At 43.1% G+C, this 24,827-nt stretch overlaps 1 protein-coding gene across 1 annotated transcript in view; it reads left to right on the forward strand.

Annotated features, from left to right (window-relative positions):
• Positions 1 to 17,417: 17,417 nt before the first annotated feature.
• EMILIN2 (elastin microfibril interfacer 2) overlaps positions 17,418 to 24,827 on the forward strand; it is a 58,039-nt gene continuing 50,629 nt past the window's right edge. Inside the window, exons 1-2 of the mRNA XM_066353045.1 lie at positions 17,418 to 17,774; positions 18,308 to 18,430. Coding sequence (XP_066209142.1) covers positions 17,641 to 17,774; positions 18,308 to 18,430 — 257 coding nt within the window. The 5' untranslated portion in view covers positions 17,418 to 17,640. The remainder of the gene's footprint in view (positions 17,775 to 18,307; positions 18,431 to 24,827) is intronic.

Consider the following 24,827-nt stretch of genomic DNA (forward strand, 5'->3'; position numbering starts at 1 on the left):
TGATCTCTCCTCTTTCATTTTGGATTTTATTTATTTGAGTCCTGTGCCTTTTTTCCTTGGTGAGTCTTGCCAAGGGTTTGTCAATTTTGTTGATCTTTTCAAAGAACCAGCTCCTTGTTTTATTGATTTTTTCTATAGTTTTTCTGTTCTCTATTTCATTTATTTCTGCTCTGATTTTTATTATCTCCTTTCTTCGGCTGGTTTTGGGTTGTCTTTGTTCTTCTTTTTCTAGTTCCTTAAGGTGTGAAGTTAAGTGGTTTACTTCGGCTCTCTCTTGTTTGTTCATATAGGCCTGAAGTGATATGAACTTTCCTCTTATTACTGCTTTTGCTGCATCCCAGAGATTCTGATATGTCGTATTTTCATTTTCATTTGTCTGTATATATCTTTTGATCTCTGCGCTTATTTCTTCTTTGACCCATTCATTTTTTAGAAGTATGTTGTTTAGTTTCCACATTTTTGTGGGTTTTTCCCCCTCTTTTTTGCAGTTGAATTCTAGTTTCAAGGCTTTATGATCAGAAAATATGCTTGGTACAATTTCAATTTTTCTAAATTTGCTGATATTGTCTTTGTGGCCCAACATATGGTCAATTCTTGAGAATGTTCCATGTACACTAGAGAAAAATGTATACTCTGTCGCTTTGGGATGAAGTGTCCTGTAGATGTCTATCATATCCAGGTGTTCTAGTATTTTGTTTAAGGCCACTATATCTTTATTGATTCTCTGTTTGGATGACCGATCTAGAGCCGTCAGCGGAGTATTGAGGTCTCCAAGTATGATTGTATTTTTGTTAGTTTTTGTTTTAAGGTCAATAAGTAGCTGTCTTATATATTTTGGTGCTCCTTGGTTTGGTGCATATATATTAAGGATTGTTATGTCTTCTTGATTCAGTGTCCCCTTAATCATAATGAAGTGACCATTTTTGTCTCTGAGTACTTTTTCTGTCTTGTAGTCAGCATTATCAGATATGAGTATTGCTACACCTGCTTTTTTTTGGGTGTTGTTTGCTTGGAGTATTGTTTTCCAGCCTTTCACTTTGAATTTGTTTTTATCCTTGTTGCTTAGATGTGTTTCTTGTAGGCAGCATATAGTTGGATTTTCTTTTTTAATCCATTCTGCTACTCTGTGTCTTTTTATTGGTAAGTTTAATCCATTTACATTTAGTGTAATTATTGACACTTGTGGGTTCCCTACTGCCATTTTATAAATTGCTTTCTGTTAGTTTTGTATCTAGTTTGATTCTTCTCTTTTGTTTTTCTGTCATTTGTTTCTGTTTGTTTGTGTTCCATACTTCTTTCCTCTGTTGCTACCTTTTTTAAGTCATGTGTTTTTGTGGTGGTTTTTTCTAGGGTCGTTACCATTAAGTAATGAAAAGGGTACCTACCATATTCATTGTAGTACCCTATCTTATAAGTATTTCTGCACTTCATCGTCCTTTGCTACTGTTAATCTCCATTCTCTCCCCCCTTTTTTTTCCTTTGTTGTCACAGTTTAAGTTTGGTTTTATTGTGTTCTTGGTGGAGCTGTTACTTGTGGTGTTGTTTTCTTTTGTTCTTTGAATCTGGTTGGAAAACCCCCTTTAGTATTTCCTGGAGTGGGGGCTTTCTCGTGATAAATTCTCTCATCTTTTCTGTATTTGTGAATGTTTTTATATCTCCTTCATACTTGAAGGATAGCTTTGATGGGTATAGTATTCTTGGCTGAAAGTTCCTCTCTTTCAGGGCTTTAAATATTGGGGTCCACTCTCTTCTAGCTTGTAGAGTTTCTGCTGAGAAATCTGATGATAATCTAATAGGCCTTCCTTTATATGTTGTACTCTTCTTTTCCCTGGCTGCCTTGAGAATTTTTTCTTTGTCATTGGTTTGTGTCAACTTTATTATGATGTGCCTTGGAGTGGGTTTGTTGGGGTTAAGAAAACTCGGTGTTCTGTTTGCTTCTTGAATTTGAGGCTTTAGTTCTTTCCACAGGCTTGGGAAGTTCTCGTCTATTATTTGTTTGAGTATATTCTCCATTCCATTTTCTTTCTCTTCTCCCTCTGATATACCTATTATTCTTATGTTATTCTTTCTGATGGAGTCAGATAATTCCTGTAGGGCTTTCTCGTTTTTTATTATTTTTGAGTCTCTTTCTTCTTCTCTCTGTTGTGCCTCAAGTTGTTTGTCTTCTATTTCACTAATCCTATCTTCAATCTGGGTTGTTCTGCTAGCTAAGCTTGTTACCTCGTTTTTCAGCTCGTGAATTGAGTTTTTCATTTCTGTTTGATTTGTTTTTATAGTTTCAATTTCCTTGGTAATATATTCTTTGTGTTCATTGAGTTGTTTTCTGATCTCCCTATATTGCCTTTCTGTGTTTTCTTGTATATCTCTGAGTATTTTTAAGATTTCTATTTTAAATTCTCTGTCATTTAGCTCCAAGGCTTCCAATATGTTAAGTCTTTTCTCCATAGATTTTTCCACATCTATTTGTGTTACCTCTCTTTCTTTTGTATCCATAATATTCGATTTCCTCTTTCTTATTGGCATCTGAGGGTGGTCTTGTTGATAGCACTAATTAGAATTAATAAAGAGTAAAAAGTAAAAAAACAAACAAACAAACAAACAAAAAAAACCAAAGGGTAAAACACCCCACAAAAAAAAGCAGTAATAATTTATTATTTCCCCCTTTTTTTTCTTTCTTCTCCTTCCCTCCTCTCCCCTCCTCAGGGAAATATCGTGCCTATAATGGAGGGCCTGGTTTGCGGTGAAGAGTTCAAGGGGCAAAAAAAAAGGAGAGTAGGGACCTACTAAATGCAAAAAAAAAAAAAAAAAAAAAAAAGGAAGAAAATCTTAGACAAGCATAAGTTGATCTGCCTGCGGGTGATGGTCAACTAAGAGATATAATGAGAGGGATAAGAGGGAACCAGAAAAAAAGGACAAAAAAAGGAATAATAAAGAAGAAAAAAATAAAAATAATAAGTAAAAATCTGTTGTATTAAGTGGAGCGAAGACCAAATACAATGGAGACCTTAGGTTGGGAGGACCCAAAATGCCACAAAAATAAACTAACAAGAAAAAAACAAAAACAAAAGCGAAAAAGAAAAATAAAGCCAAAAAAAGCCTTGAGTCCCAAATTAACTAATTTGTTCGTGATTGAGGATTAAATGGGAGGAAAGTAAAACGAGAAAAGAAAAAATGAATAGAAAGGAAAAAATAAGAAAAAGAGAAAAACGAAGGAAGAAATAAAAAAGGAAGAGAAAAAAACAAAATAAAGCAAAAAACAACAACAACAACAAAAAAAACAAAAGAGGAGAGAGTGAGAGTTAAGTGTCCTGGAGTATAACCCCAAAGGAGGGTGAGGATGAAGAAGAGAAATAAAATGTAACACTTATGGGTAGTGTAGTTCAAGAAAAGGGAAGCATAAGATGGGCAGAGAATAGAAGGACCGAGGTGGAGGAAATAAAGGCAATAGGATAGAAGAAACAAACAACAACAACAACAAAAAAAAAATTAGTGGAACAAGTTGTAAAGTCTGTGGATTTTTCTTGATTTTGAGATGTTAACTTCTTCCTTTTTCTTTTCTCTCCCTCTTCCTAGTCGGTGACTCTGTACCCCAGGCTCTGCCCCTGTGTCACATTTAGGTAGGGATTTGCAGTTGATGGGATTCTATGGCAATGTCATATAATTGGCTTTAGTCTTGCTGGTAGTCAAGGCTTGTTGGCGTTTGCAGGGTCCAACGATGAGAGAGTTTGCTTTCGTGGATTCTCTCTCCTAGTCCCCCCTTCCTGAATTAGCAGCCTGGTGATCCAGCTATAAGGCTGCCACTGCTTCTGCCTGGGGAGTAAGAGGCTCAAAGAGCTAGGAAATCCCCACTCTATCCCCACTCAGTGCAAGGCTCTGGGAAGGGCTCTGACAGTCAGGGCCTCCAGTGTAATCAGGCGGGGGTGGGAGTCAATTGTTGTCAAGGTGATTGTTCAGCGCCTAGCATTCCGTTGGACCTCTCATCCCAGGCTTTCCACACTTTGTAGCCTGTTTTGGCTGGTAAGAAGAGGCACTAGTCTCTGCTTGCGACTAGTGTGGTATAGATCTTATTATCTGCCAAGTCCTTCTTGTTAGCGTTTATCCCTGAATATGGTGGCTCTATCAATCAGAAGTTGCCCCCGCCCCTTTAGCGAGAGGCACCAAAAAATATCACGCCTCTTGTCTTGGGTCGGTGAACTGAGAGAGATCTTATCAATTAGAACCGAGGGTGCGCAGATTTCACGGGTTAAGTTAATTTTAGTAATTGGGTCGCAGCTGTGCTCCCGAAGGTATTTCAGGCTGCCTGCGCGCGCCCCTCCCCCAAAGCTTGATTGTTAGCTTGAATGGCTGGGTGAGGTGCCCCGCCCGCGGAGAGAATCTCCCAAGTAGGGAATACCGCCCTGGGGCCTCTCCCGCTCCCCGTGCGCGGGCCGCTGGGAACGTTAGCGGTGCTCGGTCTGCAATGCTCGGTCTGCAACCAGACCGGGCGCGTGCCAGCGGCTGCTCGCCGCTCGCCGCTCCGGAGTGTGGGCGGTGCTCGCTCTGCAACCGACCCGGGCGCTGCTCGCGGCGGCGGCTCGCGGCGGCGGCTGGCGGTGGCCGCTCGCGGCTGCTGCTCGCGGCTCCCGAGTGCGGGATGACTTACCACAGGCGCACTTCCTCGCGGCTTGAATGAACGTCCCTGCGGTAGCTTCCTCCACACCCTCGTCTCTCAGATTCAAGTGATAACAGTCCTTTTGCTTTCAGTTTGTGTGGAACTCCGTAATGCTCCGAAGATAAATTTACCTGTTTCTAGTTGATAAATTTGTTGAGATTTTGGGGAGATCTGTCGGACGCGCTGCTCACGGCGCCATTTCCGTGACGTTATTCAATACTATCTTGCTCTGTTTCTCTCTTTCCTGTCTATAGTTTTGCCACCTAGCATGCCTCCCTGAACAACATAGTTTAGTTTGGGCATTTCTAAATTTTACATAAATTTAGCAACCATACTTGAATGGAATCGTCTTCTCTTACTTCTCACACTTAACCCTGCTTGTAAGATTCGTCCACAATGTGTATATCTGTAGTTCATCCACGTTCATTGTGGTATAGGAGTCTACACTGCTCACAAAAATTAGGGGATATTTCAAAATAAATATGAATCTATAAAATATCCCCTAATTTTTGTGAGCAGTATATTATGTGGATGTTGCACGATTTATTCGTTTTACTTTAATGGACATTTATTTGCCTGTTAGAAAGATACATTGTAATAGAGGTCTCCTGGTGCACACATGTAAGATCTCTAGGTTATTCATCTAGGGGTGCGATTGATGGAACTTACTTAGGGTATGTGATTGCTTAAATGTACAAAGTAGTGCAGAGCTGTTTTCCAAAGCAGTTATGCCAATTTGAACTCCCTCTAGCTGTGTATGAGAGTTTCTGTCTGCATTCACACTTAACTCAGTGTGCTGGATTTAAAAATTTTTATCAGTCTGGTAGTATGTAGTACTATCTTTGTCATAGATATTAATTAGTCTGCACTTCCATGATTACTAATGAGGCTGAGCTTTTTTTTTTTTTTTTTAAGAGAGAGATTGAAGAGAGAAAGAAAGGGCAGGGGAGGAGCAGGAAGCATTGACTCCCATCTGTGCCTTGACCAGACAAGCCCAGGGTTTCCAACAGCATCCCAGGCCCACACTTTATCCACTGCACCACTACAGATCGAGCGTATATATTTATTTATATACTTGGCCATTTAAGTTTCTTCTTTTGTGGAGCGCAGCTTCCAGGCTCTTCTCTATTTTTCTATTGTATTGTCTTTTGCGTATTGATTTATTATTGTTGATTCATTCAGTTCGCCTACCAATGGAGAACACGGGAGAGGGCCGGGAGGACGAGGGAAGCTTCAGAGAATGAATGCGAACCGCCAGGGAGCGGAGGGCGGAGCGGAGGTCCCCAGACGTGGAGGAAATTCCCCACAGAGGAAACAGTCGCCGCGAAGATTTTATTTGCTTCAGGGCCTTCATCAAACATAACTGGAAAAGGTAAAAAGGAGAAAGAGCCCCTCTCCCTCCCCATTCCTCTTCAGGCAAATTAGATTTGTTTCTGGATTTAACATTCCCATTTTTGAAGACTATTTTTCATGTCGATGAAACGGACTGCGTGTTTCTGCACCTTGGGCTTTTCCGGGCACCGTGCCTTTGAAGACTCACCTCAGATCAAGTACAACTTACCTCCAGGCCAGGGCCATGGAACTGAGGGAAACCATCCTCTAAGAAAAATTGTTATTGTTGTCCAGACTTGCTGCCTTTCAAATCTGGAAGTATCTTAAAGCAGTATTTAAATTCCCAACCTAATGATATTATTCATAATGAATTTATCCTTCAGAAAACATAATTTATTTTTACTTCCTGGAACAGCAGTTCAAAGCTGAAAATGGATTTTTGTTGTTGTTGTTATCTCTACAATTGACAGATCTTTCTGGCTAAGCCGTGATTTGGCACTGGTTGGTTCTTAACTCCGGCTTTTTGAAAGTGCAGTTAAGGAAAACTGCAATTCTCAGGCAGCCGACATTTGCAACCTTATTTGGCCCCTCATTACCTCATTCGTGAGGGTGGGAAGCGCTCTGGCTTCAGATCACATGCTTTGGCCTAGGGAGAGGGTGACTCTTATTTTGTTCTCTGACTGATGGGGCCTCAGAATGGGGTGGAGAAGGGCTGAAAATAGTCATTTCTTGGCTGCACTGGTCAGGAGGGAGGGCCTCTCTGATATGCGTCCATTTAGAAGTGAGCAAGAGAAACAAGCCTCTGGAGTCGGCCTCACCGGTACAGTGAACATGATGTGAGTGGAGCGGATAGAGGCCCAAGGAAAACTCAATGGAGGTTTAGATTTAGTCATGGTGTCTACATCTGTTAAAAGATAAAGCTGTAGTGTGCCTTTCTGTTCAAAGCTAATCTCCACCTGACCAGGTGGCGGCACAGTGAATAGAGTGTTGGACTGGGATGTGGAGGACCCAGGTTTGAAACCCTGAGCTTGCCTGCTTGAGTGCAGGGTCACTGGCTTGAGTCCAAGATTGCTGGTTTGAACAAGGGGTCACTTGTGTTGCTGGAGCCCCCCAGTCAAGGCACATATGAGAAAGCAATGAACAACTAAGGTGCAGCGAAGAATGGATGCTTCTCATCTCTCTCCCTTCCTGTCTGTCTCTGTCACACACAAAAAAGTGGTTTCTAACTTGTTTCCAAGTTAGCATTCCTAGATCCCAGTTCTTGCCCAAATTAAATGCCACTTTCCCACTTATATATTAGGAATGTTAATTTGGTCAACTGTCTTATAAAAGTCAGGTACCTATCTGCTTTCTTTCACTCACTTAACCATTGATAGTGAACAAGTAATTTATGCCAGCACTGTGCCAGGCATAGGGTTAAAGTATGAACACGGTTTTTCTTCAACAAGCCATTCAAAACTAATAAACGGTGTGGGAGGTCAGAATCAATGTGGCTTTTGGAAAGGACTAATGATTGTAAGGAGCCACGAGGGGCCTGGGGTGCTGGTCATAAGTTGCTTCCTGATCTGGGTGTTGGTTATGTGTTTACTTTGGGAAAATTCATTCATAAATTTCTGTACTTTTTGTAAGAATGCTATATGTTGATAAAATCGGCACTAGAAAACCATAATCTACAAATGTTTATTTTTTAAAAACCTTTATGAAATTGAAATCTATAGTACTAAAGGAAAGATTGTTTTGGGGTTGAAACACATTGGAACTGAGTTCTAGTACATTTTTTCTAATGTTCTTCCTATTTCTCTGGGGATCATGGCACCACTGCCCCCAAACAACCAGATAGCCTCAGAGTATTCAGGGAATAAAATATTTTGTTTTTATATTTTTAAAGTTAGGGAAAAACATGTGAGACTGTAATAGAGAACTAAGATCCTTTTCTCTCTGACCCCTCCGCATTCTCTATGAAACTCTTGCCTTTCCTTGTATTTTCCATTAGTCAGAAGATATTAGCAATTTTTATCTGCCCATGGCTTATTATGTATGTTGTTGTAGTCTTTCATCCAATAAATGTTCAAAGATTTCAGTGAGGTTTAGATGATGAGCTGCATTTGAGCAGGCCCTTCCCTGCTCTGCACTATTTAAACGTGCTGTGACCAGGCTAGCGCATTGAAATATAATGTTGCACCATAGTGCTGTGTTCTTCCTTAGCTCCTTAGAGTGAGTTTGAAATTGACTAAGTCAGAAGACAGAGCCAAGGTAAGCTCATGCAAATATCCTGCTCCATCAACAACTAACTAAACAACCAAGTTTCCAGTGCTTAATGAACTTTCTATTTTTATAATATAAACCTCAAAAAGTTACTAAACTACATCAGGCAATAGCTGAACAGGAGAACTTTCCCCAAGTCAAGTTATAACTTCTAGTTCAATTCTTTCTCATTTTCTGATTTTATTATTTGCATTGACATTTACTAATGGTTTAGCCTTTATAAATACTATGTTTGTGTTAAACAAACATAGAGTGGCTTTCAGTTCATTTTAGGTCTCTTAGAGTGACCGTGTAATTTATTGTTCAAACCCAGGATACTTTTGAAGATGAAAGGAGACACTAAAAATAATTAACACTGTTAAATGATCCACAGCAAGGGGAACTTGGGGCTGGCCGGGCAAACCAGGATATCTGGTCACCCTACTTATCTTCAGATAAGGGGGAAAAAACAAAAACAGACTGGAGTTTGTTTTTCTCCACCGGCCTGTACTGGACCCTTTAACAGTGATATGTCCCGCACTCCTCCCTCGCATTCATTACTCGTTAACTCTAACTGGTCTCTCTACCTCACCTGTCCCAGGGGTACTTGTAAGACCACATACCTTAGTCCAGCTCATCTGCTAGCTAGCCCCTGCCTTTATTAAAAACACACACTGTACAAGTCACGTTAATTGCAATCACATTCATGTTTCATATCAGCTGATTTTAAGCAAAACAAAATAAGAATAAAACGCTCCTCCATGGCCTTTTCCAATTAATATTCAACTCTGCCGATTGCTCCAATCTCTGTGTCTTCGTTCATCATCATTGCTTCTCGCCCTTTTGGCTAAGATCAGGTGTTGTCTCTGTGTCTTCATCGTCACCAAAGTACATTGCTTTTTACAATATTCTATTTATTAAATGTACCCTAGTACATGTTCTGAAGCCATTTCATACATGTGTGTCTTGCTTCCCAGTCAGTTAAGATAATAAAGAGTTAAATCTGTTTTTCTCTGGCTTCCATATTGCCCGGTATAGTGTTCAACGCGTACGACTTCCTCAGTATGCTTCCTGACAAAACAAATCTTTGAATGGCTGCAAAATTCCAAGAACTTCTTATCCCCCACAAAGAAAACATTTTCTTATTGTTTGCAGACTTAAGTTGAAGTACAGTTGATTCTCATGCCTGACCAGGTGGTGGTACAATGGATAGAGCATTGGACTGGGATGCAGAGGACCCAGGTTCGAGACCCCAAGGTCACCAGTTTGAGCGCAGGCTCATCTGGTTTGAGCTAAGCTCACCAGCTTGGACCCAAGGTCGCTGGCTTGAGCAAGTGTCTGCTGAAGGCCCGTGGTCAAGGCACGTATGAGAAAGCAATCAATGAACAACTAAGGTGTCCCAACGAAAAACTAATAATTGATTCTCATCATTCACAGACTCTGTATTTGTGAATTAGCTTACTTGCTAAATTTATCTGTAACTCTAAAAGTAACACTTGTAGCACTTTCATGGTCATTTGTGGACTTGAGCAGAGCCACGGAAAACCTGACTTTCCCAATGCACATGTTCTGAGCTGAGGTCCAGCCAGGTGAGGCTCTGCCTTCTTGTTTTAGATCCCAGACTATAAGCAAGTACCCTTATGATAAATATAGTGCCGCTTTTTTGTGTGTATGTGCTTTCTGTGGGTACCTTTGCTGTGTAAAATAGCCTTCGGGTATAGTTCTGAAGTGCTGTCTGTTGTTCCTAAGCACAAGAAGTTTATGATGTGCCTTATGGAAAAAATAAGTTTGTTAGTTAAGGCATGAGTTACAGTGGTGTTAGCCATGAGTTCAGTGTAATAAATCAATAATACATACTAAATAAGGTCTCTTTAATAGAAATGCCTATAAAACAGGATTATGTATTGTTTGGTTGTCAAAAACATTGTGACCAAAAGTTTGTAGAAACTATCTTGTATTTTCCCTAGAAGGAATTTTTAGTATTCACTAATGCAGTATTTGCAGTAACTTTATAAAACATACTGTGCTAAATAATGAGAATTGACTGTATTCAAATACTTAAACCATTTTTCAAAACTACACAACCTGAAATACTGGAGTTAACTTGCTTATGAATATTACTTTAATGAATATAGACCTAGATTGTGCTAAAATTGAATAACTTACAATCATCCAACTCATTCTGCCTATATAAAATATTTTGGCCCTGGCCAGTTGGCTCAGTGGTAGAGCGTCGGCCTGGTGTGCAGGAGTCCCGGGTTCGATTCCCAGCCAGGGCACACAGGAGAAGTGCCCATCTACTTCTCCACCCCTCACCCTCTCCTTCCTCTCTGTCTCTCTCTTCCCCTCCCGCAGCCGAGGCTCCATTGGAGCAAGGTTGGCCCGGGCGCTGAGGATGGCTCTGTGGCCTCTGCCTCAGGCGCTAGAATGGCTCTGATTGCGGCAGAGCTACGCCCCAGATGGGCAGAGAATCACCCCCTGGTGGACGTGCCAGGTGGATCTTGGTCAGGCACATGCAGGAGTCTGTCTGACTGCCTCCCCGTTTCCAACTTCAGAAAAATACAAAAAAAAAAAGAAGCATTTTGTTGATTCCAGAACAGTCAACTCTCATTCCATAAGTAAATGATGAACTACAACATAGTTTGATGTGACTCATAATAATGAAGACATTATTGCCTAAGCTATCATAGCTCTCTTGGAAAGAAACAAACATATTCTAAGAGTGTATTTTTGCCAGTTATGTCTTGTGAAGAAAAAAAAATGTGTTCGAAACCATACCATAAGGGTGACAGCAATAAATTCTCATATGTAATACTTGGCCTATAGTTAGCTATAGGGAGCACTTTTAGAACTAAGAAACATCTGAAAAAAATGTAAGGATATGGAATTATTAATTAATTTCATCTATTTGAGGAAGTAGAAGATAATCATAATTGAATTGCCTGATGATCTGCATTTATTTTTGTGGTGTTATTAATCCTCCCAAAGATTCCAGTGAGTTGTCCCGAACTAAATTCCATCCTGGAGAGGATGAACTCCCCTAAACAATGAACCGGGCTACATTTTCTCTTTTTGAGCAGGAGAAAGAAAACTGGCCTAGAAGTCGGGAGATCAGTATTTCATTCCCCACTGTCACATTTAGAGTCACTTCTGATTAAGTCATGCATGTGTCTCTTGGTAGCCGATTCTTCGTATTTCTTATTTGGAAAGAGCTGCTGTAGATGGTCAGCTTCTCATGTCAGCTGGCACAACAAAAGCATGGTGGAGCTCTGGGACCTGACTGCAAATTTGTTGCAGTTGTGAGTATTTATCTTCCACTTACTGTGTCAAGCACCGGGCACACTTGTTATTACCTGTCTTGTTGATAACAGCTAGTTTAACAGGTGTGAGGTGGTATCTCATTGTAGTTTTGATTTGCATTTCTCTAATAGCTAATGAAGATGAACATTTTTTATATATCTGTTGGCCATTGTATGTCTTCTTGGGAGAAGTGTCGGTTCAGGTTCTCTCCTCATTTTCAAAATATGTTTTGTTTTTAAATTTTTTTTATTTATTGATTTTAGCAAGAAAGGAAAGAAGAGAGAGAGAAAGAGACAGGAACATTGATCTGTTCCTGTTATGTGCCCTGAGGACCGAACTGGCATCCTCTGTGCTTTGGGACAATGCTCTAACTAACTGAGCTATCTGGCCAGGGCTCTTCTTTTTTAATTGTATTGTTTGCTTGTTTGTTGCTTGTGGAAATCTGTCTACATGTGGCAACAGCTTATCCTCCCAACAGCAACATGAGTCAGTCCCATTTTCAAAGAAGGAAATGAAGGAGAGAAAGGCCTATTGGGAGGGTACCCAGTTTTGAACAGTACACTAATTCTGTTGCTTGAGCTCTTAAACACTATTTTTTCATCATGTGTGATTTCAGGCATGATTTTAACTTTTCAAAGTGTTGAAGTTCTCGGGTGATAGCTTAAGATGTGTTAAAGCACACACCCCTGATCAATTTAGGGAAATTTGCTCTTGGCCTCTCTCAACAAAGTTTATTAAAATAATAACCGTAATCCTTAACAATGTCATCAAATCAATCAACTGATAAGTAATATCAATCTTGGGTTCACAAGATATTGATATTTTGAATCTTCAGCTATGTATAGTGTTGAACAAAAAATTTTCATGGCTAAAGCTTTTTTATTTTTTTTAAAGATTTTATTTATTGATTTTAAGGGGAGTGGGGACGAGCCATAGTTGCTTCACTCTAGCTGTTCACTGGTTGCTTGTCATATGTGCCTTGACTGGGCAAGCCCAGGGGTTCGTTCCAGGTTGGCATTCTATCCATTGCACCACCACAGGCCAGGCCGAAAACTTTCTTCAATGAAAGTTTTTATTAGGCCATTGCTAGTGTAGACATAAGAAATATCCAAACCTATAGAGAATTTTCATGAGCTTATTTGAGCCAAACTAATGACTATTCCCGGGAAGCAAAATCTTGATGAATAAAATGCTCTCAAGAATAACAGCTTTGCAGTTCATTTTATACATTACAATCGAAGGAGGAGGCTAAGGGGTCACATGAAATCCATTGGTAGATTAAGGGACCAGAGAAAGCAAAGAGGGGAAATCTCTGGGATGAGATAAAAACTAAAATGTAGACACATACTTCTTTCACAGTGTTGAGTTCAGGATAATTAATTACCACTTATAGTTCATAGAGATGGTATTCAGGGAGCAAGATAATATTGAGAGGTTCTGGTTGGGGTGCTGAGGGGTCTGCAAAAGGAGATTACTCTGTCATTTCAAAGTATGCTATCTTAGATGCAAAAAGAAAAGAGACAGGTGCACTTCAAGTAAAGATTAGCCTTTGTCAAGGGAGCTACAGGCCAAGGATGGAATATCCACCATGACTTTCTTTCAGTGAAGAATTTTTAGGTTCAGATCATTTTCTGTGGTTACTTTCAGTCTCTGAGTTTGTAGGGCCTCCCATGCAGGCTTCCCTGAGCTTGTCAGGTTTAGTCTGTGTTCCCATTTTGTCTACACCAGTGAGAAAAAGAGCCAGAGCATGCGGTCGGAACCACTAGCAGCACTGTAGGTGGGAAAGGCGACGTCTCTTGTCCTAGAGTTTACAGGCTCTTTTATGGAAACAGTTTGGGGGAGAAAGATGGAAGGTATTTTGAAAGACTTTACATGGCTACAGATAAAGGGGTTGGAGAAGGTGAATCAGGCCTAATTTGGGGATAGGTGCAGAGCCCCCAAGGAAGAGGTGTCAGGTCCTGTGGATTGGTGGTGGGCTACAGTCTGGGAAGTTCATGCATAAGCAAGAAGTGGAGGCTCCAGAGTATATTGGCGCCAGGCTGTTATCTTTAGATTATCCTGGAAATAGTCATCTGGAAGTTAATTTAAAGTTCCAACATATAGTCTAGAATGCAAGCAGTTTTGTTGGTTTTGCCCTGCGATTGTTAACTGATTAACCTCTGCTGTCTCTTCTTCCCACAATCCTGCCTGCTATAATTTAATTGAGGACACCTCAGAATTTTTTCTTTAAATGGGATATTTGCAAATAAGTAAGTTAAGAAAAATTGAAGAGAGCAATAGTTTGTTCTGTTCAACCATATTCGAGCAAAACATTTAACAAGACAGTTAGTTGTCGAGTAGCTGTTGCTTGTAAATGTTGAAGTCTGAGGACTCATTGAATTCATTCTGAAGGTGCCTTGTCCAATGAAATGCCTATGGCAAATGGAGAAAGCCGTGCAGGATTGCATAAACTGAACCTTAGCATTCCAAAACAGTGACCAAGCTCAACAGTACAGCCAGTTAATTATTCTCAGAGAGATTTCTGTGTCTCTTTCCCTATAAAACTGCATTTTTCTTTATAAAATGAAGAGCATCATATCATTAACTTAAGAATGTGTAAAACATTTTCTTAGAGTATATTGCTTTAAAATAAAAATTTACTCAAGATATACAGTCTACAAGGACATTCTTTTTCCATCATTAGATAAGCAGGACACAGACCGCAGTAAGGACACCTAAACGTACATCTAGAAATCAGGGGGAAATTTTTTTGAGTTCTAGAAAGTTGAGGAGAAAAAGGAGTCACAGACTCAACCTGGCAAGCTCAGGGAGGCCTGCAGGGGAGGCCCTACAAACTCAGAGACTGAAAGTAACCACAGAAAATGATCTGAACATAAAAATTCTTCACTGAAAGAAAGTCATGGTGGATATTCCATCCTTGGCCTGTAGCTCCCTTGACAAAGGTCCATCTTTGCCTTAAGCGAGCCCGTCTTTATTATTTATTTATTTATTTGATCTAAGATGGCACACTTTGAAATGACAGAGTCATCTCCTTTTGCAGACCCCTCAGCACCCCAACCAGAACCTCTCAATATTATCTTGCTCCCTGAAGACCATCTCTATGAGCTATAAGTGGTAATTAATTATCCTGAACCCACCACTGTGAAAGAAGTATGTGTCTACATTTTAGTTTTTATCCCATCCCAGAGATTTCCCCTCTTTGCTTTCTCTGGTCCCTTAATCTACCAATGGATTTCATGTGACCCCCTTAGCCTCCTCCTTCGATTGTAATGTATAAAATAAACTGCAAAGCTGCTATTCTTGAGAGCATTTTATTCAAGATTTTGCTTCCTGGTAATAGTCATTAGTTTGGCTCAAATAAACTCATGAAAATTCTCTATAGGTTTGGACATTTCTTTTTTTTATAGGGACAGAGGGAGAGAGTCAGAGAGAGGAATAGATAAGGACAGACAGACAGGAACAGAGAGAGGTGAGAAGCATCAATTATCAGTTTTTCATTGTGACACCTTCGTTGTTCATTGATTGCTTTCTCATATATGCCTTGACCGTGGACCTTCAGCAGACCAACTAACCCCTTACTCAAGCCAGTGACCTTGGGTCCAAGCTGGTGAGTTTTGTTCAAGCCAGATGAGACCGCGCTCAAGCTGGTGACCTCGGAGTCTAGAACCTGAGTCCTTCCGCATCCCAGTCCGACGCTCTATCCACTGGTTTGGACATTTCTTATATCAAGGTAGCAAAGACAAAGAAAGAACAAGGTGGAAAGCTCAGGCTAGTGTTATGACTCTTGATCAGATCCTAGATGCAAATTTTCTTCATCTTGTTACATGTCTTGTGCCCAGATGATTGATCATGGTGATGCGAAAGTGTGCCCGCCTGCTGTCTCTGTAAGGATCACCCATCCTCCCATCTGGGTGTCCTGGGGCCCAGCAAGCTCACTGCTGCAAGAGAAGTACCCCCAAGTACTGATGATCATCTTTTATCATGACCAAGAGCGAGGGAATGAATGTTATGAAGTAGTTCTACTTTGCATTTTTTGCTTTAGGTAAGTTGGTCACATAATCAAGAGGGTAAGTTACTAATGGGGCACTTTTTATTTTGAAGCAGAAGAAATTCCTTTAGATTGGTACAGGAAACTGAATTTTCAAGTGCTCAAGGTTGTTGGCGGCTTTTAAAGAATTCACACATGCCTGACCTGTGGTGGTGCAGTGGATAAAGCGTCGACCTGGAAATGCTTAGGTCGCCAGTTCGAAACCCTGGGCTTGCCTGGTCAAGGCACATATGGGAGTTGATGCTTCCTGCTCCTCCCCCCCCCCCCCCCCGCCTCTCTCTCTCTCCTCTCTAAAAATAAATAAATAAATAAAATTTAAAAGAAAAAAAAAAAGAATTCACACATCTCAACGAGAAGTTGGTCCTCAATGAACTTAGGGACTAGAATGCAGCTTCTTACTGTAACTTTTATTCAATGGAAAACATAGACTTGACTTGATCATTTCGACCTCAGTCTCAAGTTTGAGAACTACCTGTATCGAAGAGAAGCCATTGTTAGGAATTAGTTTTAGATATATTCATACCTGTGTTTCCTCCCCTTTTTTTCCTTTTGTCTCTCTCTTTCGTGTCTGTGCTGTGTCTTCCCTATGACACTTCATGAACAAAAATGGTGTTAGGATGGGGAGGATAGTGAAGTCCCACAGAAAGATGCAGATTGGTTATGCAGGACAGCTCTTCATTCCTTTTTGTTATTTTCCCCTTAGGATGGCTCTTTTGCAGGCTGGGTTGCCTTTAGTTCATTGTTTGCATGATCTGCCATTGAGAGAGTTCGTGGACGGACTATGTCCTCACATGGTATAATTTTGGGCTTCAATCTTGCAAAGTTTCTACTTAGCAAACTTCCGTCCATTTGCAGATCCAAAGGCCCAATGTTCCCCATCGAAGCAGATTAGAAATAAAATGAACCGATGGCTCAATGGAGTAGAATAGGGAACACAGCAAAGCCTCACACTCAGCAGCGCCTTGTTAGCTCACAGACATTACAGTTCATCTACGCAAATAACCGCACTCCCGTGTTCAATAGATGCAGCAAGTGAAGTCAAATACACAGCTCTCTCTGACACCTAGAGAACACAACCCTTTGGTCTGGATTTTATGTAACATTATTCTGTGGAGTTGCTTCATCCCCAAAAGAAATTGGTAGAAATTATTGTAATTAACGAACAGGCAGAAGATATGCACGCACGTGAAAAGACAAATGGCAAGCAGTGTCTGTACTGTTAAGAATCTGAGGCGACTGTTGTGGAGTAAATGGCTTTCATATCGATAGCAAAGAAAAGTTCAGAGGAGAACATCAGAAGCAGAGACTGAGATGGCCTTTTAACGCGAGTGGGGTAGTGTGTCTGTTAGAACCTGGGGCTGTCGCTTCTACAGAGCCCTGCTGCCCCGCACGCTGATTTGGAAAGTTAAAGGGATGGATGAGGCAGAGTTGGGCGAAGAAAAAGAAGAGGATCCGCGATCATTTCCCCTTAAAGTCTCCTAAATCCAAATGCGGGGGATTGGCCGCGTCTTGCCAGAAGAGGAAATCCGAGTCGCGTCTGAGAGAGGACTGATAAAGATGTCCCTCTTTCACCCCGGGAAGCCAGCACCCAAGCACGACTGAGGACCGCGACCCGCCGGCTGCGGCAGCTTCCCGAGGGGCCCGGGGCGCGCCTGTGGAAGGTCGGAGGCGGAGTTGCCTGGCTTCTGGGAAGAGACCAAAGGAATGAGTAATTGGAAATTCTGTAACATAGACCCTTCTCCTAAACCCTTTAGCCCTTTCACCCCAAACCCCCTGCTGCGAGGCAAGGGGACTGGAGACAGGGAGTCGTGGTGGAGGGAGAGTCGTGTTTCGGAGAGGGAAGTGAAATAAAGAGGGCGGCACCCGGGGGGACCTGTGCGTCATTGAGGGACCGCGGAGAAACGCGGGCGCCCGGGGTGGAAAAGGAGAAGTGGGAGCGAGAAGCCAGAGGGGGCGGCCGCGGAGCGCGGTGAGGGCGCCGCGAAGCGCCGGAGCCTCCTGCCTTCTCCCGCCGCGCCCCGGCCGCCCGCAGCCCCGCGCGCTCCCCGCGACAGCTGTGCGCAGAATGTGGCCTCGGACGCGGCCCCGGCCCCGCGCGTCCTGGCTCTGGGCGCTGGCCCTGCTGGCCTGGGGCGGCGTGGGACTGTGCCAGCCCGGCTCGCAGCTCACACACCCCGCGCGGCCCAGTGCCAAGAACAAGTAAGTGTGGGCCCCTCTTCTCGCCCCAGGACGGCGACGCTCCTTCCCAGAACTCCCGACTCCTGCTTCCTTTTCCCGGACCCGCGTCCGGGCCCCGAAACTGCCCAGCCAGAGGTGACGAGCAACAGCCGGAGGCCCCTTCGGGCTGCCCCAGAGCGACACCTCCTCCCAGGTGGCCGTGCACTCCGTGGTCGGCGCGGGGCCCCAGGTGACCCCGCCGGAGCCTTCAGCTGTGCTGCCCCCGGGGCGCGGGGCGCTGTGGTGTCCCGCAGAGCAGGACGAGCAGAAAACTCCTGCCAGGAACTACAGGAGCCCCTGGGCCAGGGTACTCGCCTTCGTCTCTCGTAGGGAGAAGGTGCCGGGTCTTCCCCGGCGCGTCCGCGCACCTTCCCGGGGTCGGCTTTGTGGGGCTCGCGTCCCCGCAGGAACCCCTGACCCCGGCTGCGTCTGCCGCCGTATCACCTCGTCCCCTCTCACCCATGCATCCTCCTTCTTCTCCGGGTGCCCATCTGCCCCTCTCTCCTTCACCCCAGGAACTGGTGCGCCTACATCGTGAACAAGAATGTGAGCTGCTCTGTGCTGGAGGGAAGTGAGAGTTTTATTCAGGCTCAGTACAACTGTGCCTGGAACCAGATGCCCTGCCCGTCGGCGCTAGTGTAAGTTCTGCAGCGGAGGAGCGGGCGGGGGCGGGGACCCCGGGCGGGGCGGCGAGGGTGGGGTCCGCGCGGTGGGCGCCGGTCGGTACGCAGATCTCTTCCAGACCCGGTGTCAACTCTGCCGCCGAAAAGTTTGAGCGCTGAGCGGGGTCCCGGGCACGCCAGGGCATTTAAGAAGCATGTGTTGCCCTGAGCGAGCGCTGAGGATGAGCAAGACTTGCTTTATGATCATCAGGGCACAGGAATGGGATGAACAAAACCCCCACCCCCACTTCTCTCTCCAATTTTATTACTAACATATGGCAGCTGGACCTAATCAAATTCATATTATGTGTTCTGGGGCATACAGAAATTCCAAAATGTATACTGCAAGAAATGTTTAAGTGTAGGGTTAGCTGAGTGTCATAAAACAGACGAGTTTTGTTCAAATGTCCCTATGCCTCTAACCTCTTCTAGTGTAGATCGTCCCAGGAGTAACTGGCTTAAAAGTGTGTCGTTGTTGTGTTTTTCAGGTTAGATTTGGGGACTGGCTAAGAGGTGATGATGAGAGAATGGTTCTTAAAGACAAAGGGGAGGAATTAATCATCTTTTTGCTTATAAAGATTTCACCATCTTAAAAGAAAAAAAAAAAGAGGAAGCAATGCAATAAATAGAGTACAGGGTTTGTTAAATACATCACACTCGTTCAATGGCCATCCAACAAGTCTTTGTGTTCCCGTGTAAGTCAGATATCAGAGGATGAGCCCATTTGAAGAAATAGCTGTTGGAGAACACATGTGATGGTTGAAATTAATTGTTTTCCCCTAAGAATAAGTTGTTTGTCTTAGAGCACAGTTGTCATTACAGCAAAGAAGAATAGCCAGTAGGCGGATCTGTCTTTGGCAAAGCAAAGGGACAGATTGAAACTTGTACTCCAGAAGCCTCATTCCAGAAGACAGATGAACCTTCAGGCATGTGAGGTGCAAGTGGTCCCTAAATCACTGCCACCCCCCACCCCCCCCATGGCTGTAGTGCTAACTGCAAACAGGAAAGGGATAATTCCTCTTAGGTCATGACTTAGAAGAGATTCCCACTTTTTAATATACAGAGAAACAGGCTGAAGTGGAATCCCTGGCTGTCACATTGGGTTTGGTAGATGGTCAGAGAGGTGCATCTCTAGTCAGTACTGTGCATACCTCACAGTCTATGGCAGGGGTCCCCAAACTACAGCCCGCGGGCCACATGTGGCCCCCTGAGGCCATTTATCTGGCCCCGCAGCACTTCCGGAAGGGGCACCACCATCTCATTAGCCAAAAGCAGGCCCATAGTTCCCTTTGAAATACTGGTCAGTCTGTTGATTTAAATTTACTTGTTCTTTATTTTAAATATTATATTTGTTCCCGTTTTGTTTTTTTACTTTAAAATAAGATATGTGCAGTGTGCATAGGGATTTGTTCATAGTTTTTTTTATAGTCTGGCCCTCCAACGGTCTGAGGGACAGTGAACTGGCCCCCTGTGTAAAAAGTTTGGGGACCCCTGGTCTAGGGTTAGCAGTCAGCGGATTCAAAGCCAAGTAGCAATTTTATACTGTGGTGGAGACATGGAAGTATTTATACAGTTTGAATTGATTTCATAAAATTAGATTGGTTAATCAGGAACGTTTCGTTTGTTTTACACAAGAATAGGATTTTGTGGCTCGCTATAACCTTAATATTTACTTGTGACAACTCAGAAATAAGTTTGTCACATGGGGAGGTAATATTTTTCATTTCAATGATATTTTTTTAACACTCTGAAATTATTTTAGTGCTTGGAAAATTCAGTAACAATTTAATTGTTGTATTTGTATTAAACTTAATGAAATAAATCCTGTCTTCAGCAGCAGGTTAATGAAAGACAAGTAGAGTGTAATTTTGCCACCCAATAGGAAGGACAGCAAAAAGTGCTATAAAAATACAGATGTTTATATTGATTTATTAAACAAAATCGAAATAAGTGATCTTGGTATTTTTCTTCAATAATAACCATGTAAACGATTCAAGTGTGTTTTTACATTATTTTTTTACAGGGACAGAGAGAGTCAGAGAGAGGGATAGATAGGGACAGACAGACAGGAACAGAGAGAGATGAGAAGCATCAATCATCAGTTTTTTGTTGGGACACCTTAGTTGTTCATTGATTGCTTTCTCATATGTGCCTTGACCACGGGCCTTCAGCAGACCGAGTAACCCCTTGCTCGAGCCAGCGACCTTGGGCTCAAGCTAGTGAGCCTTGCTCAAACCAGATGAGCCCGCGCTCAAGCTGGTGACCTCGAGGTCTGGAACCTGGGTCCTTCTGCATCCCAGTCCAATGCTCTATCCACTGTGCCACCGCCTGGTCAGGCTGTTTTTACATTTTAAGTTACTGCATTGAAAGTGAAGTTTAGCCTGACCAAGCAGTGGTGCAGTGGATAGCACATCGGACTGGGATGTGGAGGACCCAGGTTCAAAACCCGGAGGCCGGCAGTTTGAGTGCAGGCTCATCTGGCTCACCAGCTTGGGCATGGCATCTCTGGCTCGAGCAAGGGGTTGCTTGGTCTGTTGTAGCCCTTCAGTCAAAGCACATATGAGAAGGCAATCAATGAACAACTAAGGTGCCGCAACAAAGAATTGATGCTTCTCATCTCTCTCCCTTCCTGTCTGTCCCAGTCTGTCCTTCTCTCTGTCACAAAAAAAAGAAAGTGAAATTTAAAAAATAAAAATAGTAAGATAAAAGTAAATAAATAAAAAAGACTATTTTAGCTGATCAAGCTGAAGATCTTGAATTTAAGCTGCTTATTCAGTCCTGGCCTTTTTCTTTCCGTTTCTTTAGACAGGAAAGGAATAGTTTACCTTATTATTCAACTACTGTTTCTTATATTTTGAAGATTAGTAGATGAATGAAGACAAAGGGAGAGACATTTTAAGAATGTATTTAAAAGATAAGGAATGGCTGTTTGGCACGAATTCCCCAGGTTTTCTGATGAGTCCAGAAGCCTGAGTAATTTCTTTCAACTTACAGGTACTGTCAGGTGAGGTCTTCATTATTCAAACCTTAGACCATGAGATCTGTGGACATGAAGGTGCTTGAGGGATGCTTCCTCGGTGGTGTCAGAAGCACAGGCACACCTTGTTTTATTGCACTTCACAAGAATTGCATTTTTTACAGAGGGCAAGACCTTCCACCAGCAAAAAGATTACATCTCGCTTTATTGCAGTGCTCACTTTATTATGGCGATCTGAAACCGAACCCACCATCTCCGAGGTTTGCCTTATAGGACTGGAGGCTGGTTAAGATGCTGGAGCTAGATGAGAAAGCTTACTGCCTATGTTTCCTTCTAAGATGCTTATGGTTTCACGACTTACATTTAAGTCTTTTATCCATTTTGAGTTTATTTTTGTGAATGGTGTAAGTTGGTGGTCTAGTTTCATTTTATTTGCCGGTATATGTCCAATTTTCCCAACACCATTTGTTAAAGAGACTGTCTTTACTCCATTGTAAGCTCTTACCTCCTTTGTCAAATATCAATTGTCCATAAAGGTGTGGGTTTATTTCTGGGTTCTCTGTTCTGTTCCATTGATCTATATGCCTGTTCTTATGCCAGTACCAAGTTGTTTTGAGTACAATGGCCTTGTAGTATAACTTGGTATTAGGAAGTGTGATCTCCCACTTTATTCTTCTTTTTCAAGATTGTTGAGGTTATTCGTGTTCTTTTTTGGTTCCATATAAGTTTATGTTAAGTGAAATAATTCAGTCAGAGAAAGAAACATATCATATGACCTCACTCATCTGAGGAATCCAAGGAACAATGAGAACTGAGGAATGAAATTAAACCTGAAGGGAAGGGGAAAGGAGGTGTTGGGAGAGGGGCAAGGGAGATGTTGAGGGGAACACGGGGGAGGGATGCATTAGGGAGACACTAGAATCTATGTAAACACAATAAATTAAATTTAAAAAGATGTTGCCTGACCTGTGGTGGCGCAGTGGATAAAGCGTTGACCTGGAAATGCTGAGGTCGCCAGTTCAAAACCCTGGGCTTGCCTGGTCAAGGCACATATGGGAGTTGATGCTTCCAGCTCCTCCCCGCCTTCTCTCTCTGTGTCTCTCCTCTCTCTCTCTGTCTCTGTCTCTCCCTACCCTCTCTAAAAAAAAAAATGAATAAAAAAAAAAAAGCACCTCTTACGTAAGAGTGTGCCTAAAAAAAAAAAAAAAAGAATCTAAAAAGATGTTAATAATAAGGAAAATGGAGAACTCTGTACTTTCTGCTCAACCTTTCTGTAAACCTAGCATTGCTCAAAAAATAAAGTGTAATTAACTTTACAAAAAAAAAAAGATAAAGAGAGAGATGCTGGAGCTAGAAATGCAGTTTGGTACTTGGTGACAGTCAATTGCCTGGGAGTGGCAGGTGTGACTAGCGAGGCCTTGATATGGTTGGAGCAGAGCTGGGCGGTTACCGGCCGTGGAGGGAAAGGAGGAAGAGAAGCCAGAGACGGAGCAAAGCCAAGATCTGGGGGAGTGAACTGTGTCTTAGAGACCCCAGGAGGAGGGGCCCAGGAGGCGAGGGGCCCAGAGGGCCAGAGGTGTTAGCGAGCAGGAAGATTTGCTTATGCAGATGGAGGCAGTTTCAGTTTCTGGAGCTCCTGTGAGATTAAGATGAGGATACCCAGTTATCCAAGAATCAAAGGTTTCAAAGACTTGGGTGGATAAAGGGAGTTGACAGTAGCCAAGCAGGTGGAGAATTAATTCAAGAGAGAACTGCATGTTTTAGCAGAGACGTGAGGGAGCCGAAGGGAGAGACTGAATGTGCTCTGAAGTTGAGGTGGGAACTGGCTGGGAAGCCAGGGCTTTGCTGGGGAAGTTCACACAAACAAGAGGAGGACATGCCTGGCTGCATCCCTGGGTGCTCACCTCCGTGGGCAGTTCCAGAGAGTTTAGACCAGGGGTCCCCAAACTTTTTACACAGGGGGCCAGTTCACTGTCCCTCAAACTGTTGGAGGGCCGGACTACAAAAAAAACTATGAACAAATCCCTATGCATACTGCACATATCTTATTTTAAAGTAAGAACAAACAAAATGGGAACAAATACAATATTTAAAATAAATAACAAGTAAATTTAAATCAACAAACTGACCAGTATTTCAATGGGAACTATTCTCCTCTCACTGACCACCAATGAAAGAGGTGCCCCTTCAGAAGTGCGGCGGGGGCCGGATAAATGGCCTCAGGGGGCCGCATGTGGCCCGTGGGCCGGGCCGTAGTTTGGGGACCCGGACCCCTGGTTTAGACAGTGCTCCATGTGCATATAGGAGGAGCCTTAGCTTCCCGATTGCAAACTGCGTATCAGTAAGTGAACTAGGAGCAGAGGTTTTTATATGCTATGTGGGCATTATGAACATTCACTTTTCTGAAACTATAAAGAACCTTATGTTAGGACTTTTCATTCTATATGTTTTTTAATTCTGGCGACAACCTTTCAGGAGGAATACCATTGTCTCCATTTTACTAGTGAGGAAATGGACAGGAGATATTCCCTGGCTTGCCTGTGGTCACAGGATGGTAAGTGGCTGAAGCTACTTCCAGACCCAGGGCTGCTGGCCTTTGGGGACTGGCCTCTGTCCCTAGGGCAGTGGAGAATGCACTTGTTGTGTGTATCGCACAGTACTCAGCTATAAAGAACACATCTTCCTTCATTAAGGCCATTTCCACATAAAAGTGATTGAGAACTGTTTGGAAGGTTCAACACAGTATCCCAAGCCCGACTTGGGGAGACTGTCTCTCTGGAGCGCGTGTTGTGACATGATGAGCCCTTTTATCTTCACTGCCTTCCATCTTTACAGCAACCCCTGCAGGCGTTATCCCCATTTCGTAGAAGGGCATGTAGTTAAGAAGTAGCAGAGCCTGGGTTCAAATCTAGGTCTATTTCTAGTGTTTCCAAGCCTTGGGCTCTTCCTGCTGCACACCCCTGTTGTCCCTCACCCTGAGATGGGCAGCCCGACAGTGTGTATGTGTGAGGCCTGCCCCAGCACTGGGACTCCCGCACCTCTGTGAGATGGGGAGGGAGGAGGCCCCTCCAGGCGGGCTGGTGGCAATCGGGTGCGCCAGTAGAAACAGCACCATCTTTCTTCTTCTTGGACTAGGCGTTGTTTCCTTTAATGCATCATTCATGCCTCATGGTGGTCATTCCAGATAATTATACAACCTCCCACTCAGCTCGCAGTGGTCCAGCTGGCTGACGTCAGCATTGGAGATGTTTGGGGGCGTCCTGGGTGCAGAGCAGCTGCCTTGCTGATGCCTTGTTGTTGGAGCGAGCTGAGGATCCCAGATGTGAGGCAGGATTATTCCCCTGCATTGGCTTCCCTTCCAGCTCCAGGCTGAGGCTCTACAGGTCTGGCTGCAGT

The sequence above is a fragment of the Saccopteryx leptura genome, chromosome 11, assembly GCF_036850995.1.
Source record: "Saccopteryx leptura isolate mSacLep1 chromosome 11, mSacLep1_pri_phased_curated, whole genome shotgun sequence".
Taxonomy (NCBI): Eukaryota; Metazoa; Chordata; class Mammalia; order Chiroptera; family Emballonuridae; genus Saccopteryx; species Saccopteryx leptura.